The sequence below is a fragment of the Scylla paramamosain genome, chromosome 7 (assembly GCF_035594125.1).
Source record: "Scylla paramamosain isolate STU-SP2022 chromosome 7, ASM3559412v1, whole genome shotgun sequence".
NCBI classification, from domain to species: Eukaryota; Metazoa; Arthropoda; class Malacostraca; order Decapoda; family Portunidae; genus Scylla; species Scylla paramamosain.
In genome coordinates, this window is record NC_087157.1 from 11,058,423 (window position 1) to 11,067,500 (window position 9,078).

General features: G+C 47.7%; 1 protein-coding gene and 1 long non-coding RNA gene across 4 annotated transcripts in view; both read right to left on the reverse strand.

Moving 5' to 3' along the window:
- Window positions 1-1,456: 1,456 nt before the first annotated feature.
- Window positions 1,457-2,517, reverse strand: LOC135101762 (uncharacterized). Its single transcript, XR_010269378.1, has 2 exons — window positions 2,208-2,517; window positions 1,457-1,620 (listed from the first exon to the last, which is right to left on the reverse strand). It is a non-coding gene; the product is annotated as an uncharacterized LOC135101762 (long non-coding RNA).
- Window positions 2,518-3,602: 1,085 nt separating this feature from the next.
- LOC135101759 (uncharacterized) overlaps window positions 3,603-9,078 on the reverse strand; it is a 39,932-nt gene continuing 34,456 nt past the window's right edge. For 2 of the 3 annotated variants that reach the window (XM_064006049.1, XM_064006051.1), the window contains exons 3-7: window positions 6,625-6,796; window positions 5,186-6,540; window positions 4,819-4,953; window positions 4,515-4,599; window positions 3,603-4,104 (exon numbers count right to left, since the gene is read on the reverse strand). In XM_064006049.1, the coding sequence (XP_063862119.1) occupies window positions 3,768-4,104; window positions 4,515-4,599; window positions 4,819-4,953; window positions 5,186-6,540; window positions 6,625-6,796 (2,084 nt within the window). In that variant the 3' untranslated portion in view covers window positions 3,603-3,767. The remainder of the gene's footprint in view (window positions 4,105-4,514; window positions 4,600-4,818; window positions 4,954-5,185; window positions 6,541-6,624; window positions 6,797-9,078) is intronic. The other variant, XM_064006052.1, reaches the window with a different exon arrangement.

The window sequence follows — 9,078 nt, forward strand, 5'->3', positions numbered from 1 at the left end:
TCATTCTAAAAACTGCTTTCCTTTCATTCCTCATACATTCTCCTATTCCTGTGTTCAGTCCATTATTTTTCTACATCTCCCTCTCTTGTATTTCTCCAGCTTTCTCCTACTTCTATTTCATCCATCCCTATAAATGTCCTTCCTTCTTTCTACTACTTTTATCTTACCTTTAGTTCCTTGTAGCCTTCCCTCCATTCCACCAGCCATTGTGTCCCTGACCGTGCTGTCTAGTCAACTTTACCTTTCCTCCCTCTTTCTGGCGTTCTGTGGTTGTCCTCTCGTTGGGCGCCGTGTCCTCTCGCTGACTCTCCGTACAAATGCCATATTCAGCAAGTTCTCAGCTCTGCATCACTCTCCTGGTCGTTCGCAATTGATGCCCTGACCGCCGTTAGGACCATATTCTCAAAACGCTCGTCCCGCACCCCGACTACTTTCAAAAGGCTCTAGTTGAAGTTATACAAGATTTAAGGGTGTTATTTTTATGGTTTTATTGACAGATTTACAAGATTTCTACGTTATTAACAGGGAAACTACTCTTGAGAATCCGGAAAACCATCTGTGTGGCCCTTTGAAAATAGTTGTGGGTAGAAGAATAAAGAGTTTCAGAATGCAGGTCTTTGGTGGTTCAGTGGTTGTGTGGTGGTTGATTGGTCGCTGTTGTGTTGTTAAGGTGGTGTCGGGTGGAGATATGATTGGTTCTTTTTTGTCTTGGGTTATGGTTGCCCCTCGAAGATGTTGCCAGTAATGTTACTCTTGATGTCCATCGGGAGTGATTCAGTTAAGATATTCACGCTTATTGATGTTTGTGGATTTATTTTGTTTAGTCTAAGTTGCGGTTGTTGTTTGTGTTTGTGTGAGTCTTCTTTCGATAACTGTAACTATTTTCAAAGGCGCTGGTATGTTTTAGTATTTAAGAGCCAATGAATGTGAAACTGCACGAATCCACTTTTCTTTATCCATTTATTTGTCATTACCTTATTAATCATATATATTTATTTATTGTTGCTTCATTGATTATCGTTAATTATTACTGAAAGCTCTTTTTTTTATCGTTACCTTATTAATTATCATTAATTGTACATGGGTCAGTTATCGAGTTATCGTTTTTTATTATTAGATTTTCTGTTTTATCTTTTATTTATCTTAGCCTTATTAGCTGTTGTTGTTTATTATCGATTCCTTTTATCTGAGTAGGTAAATACTTGCCCGAACAATGTGAAGTTAATTTTTCCACGTCCTTACCTGACCTCCTCCTCCTGTGCTTTCGCAGTCTTTCCTCTGCTTCCGCCCAGGTGGCGAGAAAGAACAACTCAAACACGAGGTGGCTTTGCAGCTATATTTAGATAACTTACTAACCATTTCCATAATAGTACATACTCGTGTTAATAAAGTTTTGTCTAAAGCACACACACACACACACACACACACACACACACACACACACACACACACACACACACACACACACACACACACACACACACACACACACACACACACACACACACACACACACACACACACACACACACACACACACACACACACACACACACACACACACACACCCACACACACACACACACACACACACACACACACACACACACACACACACACCTCATTGACTGACGAAATGGTGTGTGCAAGGACCATTCATAGCTTCAAAAATAAATATGACAAATTAACTTCAAAAGATGTGACATTACGAGCTTGACTAAATCCTGTAAAAATACAATTAGGTTAGAACAATTGATTAAGAACACGCACAAAACACACACACACACACACACACACACACACACACACACACACACACACACACACACACACACACACACACACACACACACACACACACACACACACACACACACACACACACACACACAGAGGTACAGTCACTCCATACTACACTACATTATACACTACCGCCCTACACTCACTCCACAGTACACTGCATATGCCCTGTGTTCTGAGTAGTGGCTCCCTGATTATGTTATTATTTTATTCACCTAACACCTGCTGATCTCCCCGCCCGCCGCTACGCACGCGGGACTCTCTAATCGCTACGTTGCATAGAGAAGTGAATGGGGGGCTGCTTCATCCCGCCCCACTTGTATAGAGTAAGCTTAACGCATCCTCTCCTTGCCCTCCACACACACACACACACACACACACACACACACACACACACACACACACACACACACACACACACACACACACACACACACACACACACACACACAGGGCAGGGATTTTTATGTACGTTTATTGTGGATTGATGTGGATGTGTGTGTGTGTGTGTGTGTGTGTGTGTGTGTGTGTGTGTGTGTGTGTGTGTGTGTGTGTGTGTGTGTGTGTGTGTGTGTGTGTGTGTGTGTGAAGGGCTAAAAAGAGGATTTTTGTTTGTTCCTTATATTAACCCTAATTGCCCTGGCTACCGATTGAGAGAGAGAGAGAGAGAGAGAGAGAGAGAGAGAGAGAGTGAGAGAGAGAGAGAGTGAGAGAGAGAGAGAGGAGAGAGAGAGAGAGAGAGAGAGAGAGAGAGAGAGAGAGAGAGAACAAGCCGCCGGATAAGGCTTAACTGTTTGTATGGATGATATGAACAATCTTATAGCTAGACTTGTATGGATGGAGAGGAACTAACAGGGGCGACTGACTGACTGACTGATTGACTGGCTGACCGGACATGCTGAAGTGATGAAATGAACTGAGTGAAGTGAGCAACTGATATACGAAGAAGAGAAGTGATTTTTTTTTAAAGACTGATGTTCTCTATCTTTGGGACGAGGATTGGTTTGACTGATAGAGATTGACTGACAGAGGTGAACTGACTGACATGCTGAGTTGATGAGGTAGGAGAGACAGTGAGTCGTGTGAAATGAGGAGCTAATGAACGAAGATAAGGAATGACGTTTTTGAAAAGGCTGGTGTTTCTTAATCTTTGGACTGACTGACATGCTGAGGTTATGAGGTAGGAGAAAGAAGTGAATGTAGTGAAGATAGGAAATTATGAGAAGGCAAATGATACTCTTGAAAAGGCTAATGTTTTTAAGATTTGGAAGAGTAATGGTAAGAAATTAGTTCTCAGAGAGCGGTAGATGAATGGAATATACTCAGTAATCATGTTTTAAGTTTCGAGTCAATATGCAGATTTAGAAGATAAAATTTATGTATACAGATGATAAGTGGATATAGGAATGCATACATTTTATACAGGGACTGCCAACACATACCGCTGATGGCTTCTTACAGCATCCCTTATCTCCTATTGAAACCTCTGGCGCCACAGTACTTAGGATATATGGCGCCAGGTGGAGATATGCAAACTTTCCCCGTCTCGTAGGCAGAGACAGAGGATTCTTAGTGAAATAAATAGAAACTTTCAGTGACACCCTTAACATGGCTTTAGTGATTCGAAAGGGAAGATGTGTGGAGAAGGCAAGGACCACGTCTCGTAGGCAGAAGGAGGAAGAATACTTAGTGAAATTACCAAGAGAAATGAAGGATTCTCAGTGAAATATATGGGAACATGACTGGGGATTCGAACGAGATGTGTAGAAAATGCAAGCTTTTCTGTCTCGTGGGCAGAGAGAGAGAGAGAGAGAGAGAGAGAGAGTGAGAGAGAGAGAGAGAGAGAGAGAGAGAGAGAGAGAGAGAGAGAGAGAGAGAGTGAGAGAGAGTACTTATGACACCTTAATTATTATGACTTTGGCGGTTCAGGATTATGTATGTATGTATGTATGTATTTATGAGACACCTTAACCTAAAAGAAACCTTAGACTCAAGAGGGCAGACGGCTGATGTGGGCGAGCGAGTGTGAGTATGAGGCTGACTGTGACGGGCTGTGACGGGCCTCTGATGCTGTGTGACCTTCCTGAGTCTTTTGTTACGGTGAGGTGATGACAGGCTGGGAGGTGCGACCCCGCGGCACACCTCGGCCTCATCAGCACCTGCACATCCTCCTCCCACGTTGTGTCTGCGGCGCGGAGGTTGGGTAGAGGGCCGCCCGTTCCCTCGTGACGCTTCTCTATGTCCGGCTGGATTATCCACGCCCACACCCCGTCCACTACCTCCCTCCTGAGACAGGCCACAAGGCTTCATCAGATAGACAGATGTATGGATAAATAGATAGATGTTATAGATCGATAGATAGATAGATAGATAGATAGGTAGACACAGACAGACAAACAGACAGACAGACAGACAGATAGATAGATGGGACAGATAGATAGATGGAGTGAGTGGTAATAAATACTCAGATAAATAAATAGATAGACTGATGGATACATACACTGACCGGTAGAAAGAGAGGTAGATAGATGGATATTCATTAACCACAGCATTAATTCAGTATTCAATTAATAAATAACTTTCAAAGTAAAACAATCATTCATCTTCATCCTTTCTCGAGTAATGTACTGAGAAACAAAGGCAGCGAGAGGTGGTGGGAATGTAGAGTGTGCCAGAGCATTGCTTAACTACATTGCTATTTGTGTTGGCCTCACCTGATCCAACGGAGAGAGTAGGGCACGGGCGTGGGCGTTAGGATGACGCGCCACCATCGCCCTGTCACTTTCAGTGACTCGCCCTCTACGGAAGGAGAGGGTTGTGAGTGACAGTGTGTGTGTGTGTGTGTGTGTGTGTGTGTGTGTGTGTGTGTGTGTGTGTGTGTGTGTGTGTGTGTGTGTGTGTGTGTGTGTGTGTGTGTGTGTGTGTGTGTGTGTGTGTGTGTGTGTGTGTGTGTGTTGGCAATTTAATGTCCTGTGTAACAGTTGAAGTTTGTGCTGCAGTCAGCTGTCTTAGGCTTACCGTGGGAGGTTGTGTAATGTGAGAAGTTAGCGAGGAGGGACAGGCGTGGGGGCAGGAAGGCCACCGCCGCCCTCACCTGCAGCTCTCCGTCCTCTCCCTCTTCACTCCCTGGCAGGCTAGAATCGCCGTCAGCTCCTGGAAATTAAAGTGGTAGACTTAATCAGTGTGATATGAGGTCAATAAGGCTTATTCGTCATTATCTTATTAATAATTCAGGACTGTAGCTTTTCCTTGTGTACTTTAAAAACTGTGAGTGATATCTAGTTTTCCGGCATGATTAGTGTTGCACCGTAGCTTGTGCAGGGTGCCACTTCCTCCCTCCCTTCCTCCCTCACTGCCTCACGGTGGCCAAGTACGGCACACTCACCTGGCAGGGATGCCTGAGGTAAGAAACACTTGATGTGGAGGATGTCACACGTCTGCAGGAGTTGGGATAGTATCGCCGTGATCTCTTGGCGTTCGCATGTCCAGGGTGGCAGCGAAGCGGCGTCTGTGAGAGTCCATGGCAAGCCTGAAGTTTGGTCGTGGACGGCGGGGCGGAAATCACACGGGTAATTAATGATGACTCCCGAGGGCAGGTGAAGGCGGACCAGGTGCCGCTGCCGAGCCAAGGGTCTCCACAGCGCCGCCACCCGCTGTAGCTCGCGTCCCTGTAGGCGAGTATCAGCAGCCACCTGCCAGGGTGCCTCCAGGGCGGCCTGCAGGAACATGGCGTCAGGACACACCGCGGCGCCGTGCTGGTGAGGGGCGGCCTTGGCATGGATCTCCAGGAACAACTCCGGGAAGAGAAGTTGTCTGGCGGTGGCGTTTTCAGGCCAGTTGAGGGACGCCAGCGCTGCCGTGCGCATGACGACAGGGCCGTCTATGGCCTGACACAGCTGGCACTCGTGCATTGAGGCGTCGTACCCACGGGCGTACACGAGCTGGCCATGGTCCTCTCTCACCTGCAGGCACCCCGCCCTCCAACGTCCGTCTGCCCCTCTGACGGAACCACCCACCGCCCACACGCCCGCCCACTCCGCCACCCACACCAGCCTCTCCAACCGCGAGTGATGACTAAGTTGAGTTAAATTGGAAGCAAGCAGCACATAAGGCGTCTTTACACGGGCGAGGGCTTTGGCGAGAGCTTGCGGCACGGAGGGCGTGGGCGGCTCGACCACCAGGTTGTCCCCGCCATGCGCGTCTGCGTCACTCAGCAGCAACAACGGCAGCTCGGGGTATATGCGTTCAAAGTTCGACAGAAGATTCTTGAGGTACTTAGGGTCCACGTCCCACAGCACCGCTGTCACTACCTGCTTCAGGGGCAGGGCAGTGCAGGCCACACGCGTGAAGCCCTGCACGTAACGTGGGTAACCCACCTTGGAACCTAGAAACCTCTCCTGGCACGCCAGCTTTCCGTGGGGCTCCCCCGGCGCTGCCCACACCGCTGCCTCGCTCCTTTTTGTCTCAGTGTCATCCTCAGCGTGGTCGAAGAGTGGCAGGTGCAGGACGGAGGCCAGGTGCTGCAGCAGCGTCCTGGTACCCAGCAAATGAGCGCGCAGAGCAGGGGGAGCCAGGGGCTGGTCCAGGCGGTTCAGAGCAGCCACCACCTGCTGTAGCGGTCCTTGGAACACCCGCCAGTAAGTCCCTGGAGGTCCATGTCGGGTCAAGCACTCCTCGCAGGCCTCGGCACTGCCGCCCTTCCACGGAGGTCCGGGATCAACCACCGCCTCCACCACGTGCCTACAGAGACGGAACAGGTCAACATCGAGACAGTGCCCTCGCGGCAGGAGCGTCTTGGATACAGACGGATATGGACAAAATTACCTGTGGGCAGAAATAGGGGAGGTGAGGGTGAGGGAAATAAGCAGCAGTGTCCAGGAGCAGGAGGCGAGACACAGCAGGACTAACTGCACAGCAGCTTGCCATGTCTCCCGCGAGCACCAGGCCGGCCCACAACTCCCACGTTTGCGGCACGACCCGCCCTCCACGCCCGAGTCTGTTGGGAGAAGACAGCGGATTACACGGCAGCCAGGCCAGGTCCCGAGTGAGGGCAGTAAAGAAAGCGTGCGTCGATAAGTAGGCAGGTCACGGGGCGAACAACTCTGAAACCTGGAAAACGAGTAGGTGTTGGCGGGAAGAGGCTGCCGGGACGGGCGACGGCACGCGAGGATCAGCACGCCGACAGTGTGCCGAGTCCCAGTTTAAATGTCCCCCATTGGCGCTAAGTAGGAAAATACGGAGTGGGTGTGCCGGCAGGGATTGGAGGTCGAAATGTCACCAGCTTGTGTTCGCCGCCGCTCGCTAGATGGCGCCGCTTGGCACCGCTTGCCCCCCACAGCCGCACAATGAGTCTGGAAGAGGCGGCTGAGACTGATAAACCTGACGCTCCCCCCAGACCGCGGCAACACAAAGCTGAGGTCAAGTGCTCCTCTTCAATGAAAAGGGAAACGTCGCCGGAGATTAATGCGCCCCCCTTCCCCTCTGCTCCTCCCCTGTCCCCCGCTGCTCCTTTCCTCCTTTCCTCCCAGCGCCCCTTTCTCCCTCCATCCCCACCTCCCGCTGCCGCTCCAATACTTCAGCCCCATTTGCATGCTCATTACCATATCTCGGGTGCGTCTTCATGCCCGCTGGTCTGGACTGGACGGGGCAGAAACAACTGTTACTCATGCCGGGAACAGCGGGCGACAACCAGGCCTGTGTGTGTGTGTGTGTGTGTGTGTGTGTGTGTGTGTGTGTGTGTGTGTGTGTGTGTGTGTGTGTGTGTGTGTGTGTGTGTGTGTGTGTGTGTATACATGGAGGCTCGTGTATGTAACAGTTCTGTATGCTAATATTAGTGTGTTTATACTATGCTATAATATACAAAGCTTATAAGAAGAAAGAAGTTATAGTATTAGGAGCATTATGCATATAAATACGTGTGTGTGTGTGTGTGTGTGTGTGTGTGTGTGTGTGCTAGGAGGAGAGGGGAAGGGGTGATAACCAAATGTACTAAGGTGTAGTGGTGACGATGGAATGTAGGGAAAAGTACACAGAAAGGAAGGAAAATAAGAAGGGAGAGTTCGGGAGAGTTATGAGAGCTGCAGTGACAATGGTGGAGGAAATGATGAAGGTGACGGAGTGGTTGTGTGTGAGTGCGAAGCTGGTTGAGTAACGAGGAGAAATCAGAGGAAGGGGAGGAGATAGAGGATGAGGATTAATTGATTGATTTATTGATTAATAGATGGGTCAATTTAAAGGCTCATCATTGACTACTTCATAATGACGCCGCACAGAAGGAAGGAACAAGAGGAGGAAGAGGAGGAGAACGTAAAGGATTTTCAACAGTAGAAAAAAAAAAAGTACAAAAGAAGGAAAAGAAACGCGAAAAGAGGTGGAAGAGAAGGAGGAGGAGAGCGAAAGGAACTTAAATAGTAGCAAGAAGGTTAGGAGGAAGAGAAAAACGAAAAAGAGACAAAGGAGGAGAATGAAAAATAAATAGTAGCAGAAAAAATATAAAGAAGATGAGAAGATACGAAGAAGGAAGAGAATTAAAGAAAAAAAATCAGTAAAAGCAAACGGATTAGAATGAAGAAAACGAAAAGAAAATAATAATAATAATAATAATAATAATATAAAAAAAATCATTACCAGCAAAAAGATTAAAATGAAGAGGACGAAAAGAGAAAAATAAGAAAAAAAAAAACCTAAGCACCAGGAAAGGCTTAAAATGAAAAAAAAAAAAGGAAGGTGAGGGGGGAGGGGAGGGACGAGAAGAGATGTAAAAAAAGAACATCAGTAGCAGCAAAACGAAAAATGAAGAAAACGAAAAGACAATAATAATAATAATAATAATAATAATAATAATAATAATAATAATAATAATAAAACTAGCCCCCCAAAAAACTTCAGTACCAGGAAAAGGCTTAGAATGAAGACGGGAAGGTGGTGAAGAAGAGACGGGGCGAAGGGAGGCGGCTTGAGTACTGTCCCCGGGCTGTTGGTATTCCGAGCTTTACCCAATTAGAGGCTTGGGCTGTGGTGAGGTAATATTCGGAGGAGGGTGAGGTCCTCCCTTTGCATACGTATGAGCCTTTTTCCTCCCTTTAGTTCCTAAGATTTTATTAATCGTATTCCAGCACCCTCAGCATCTCCTCTCCCTTACCCTCCCCCTCTTTCCCTAACTCCTCTCCCCTTTCTTTTTTATCTTTCCTCTCCCTGTTTCCTGTATTTCTTCTCCATTTTCCTTGTTTCTTTATTCTCTTTTGCCTCTCTTGAAATCCGCTGTCCTCTCTCTCCCTG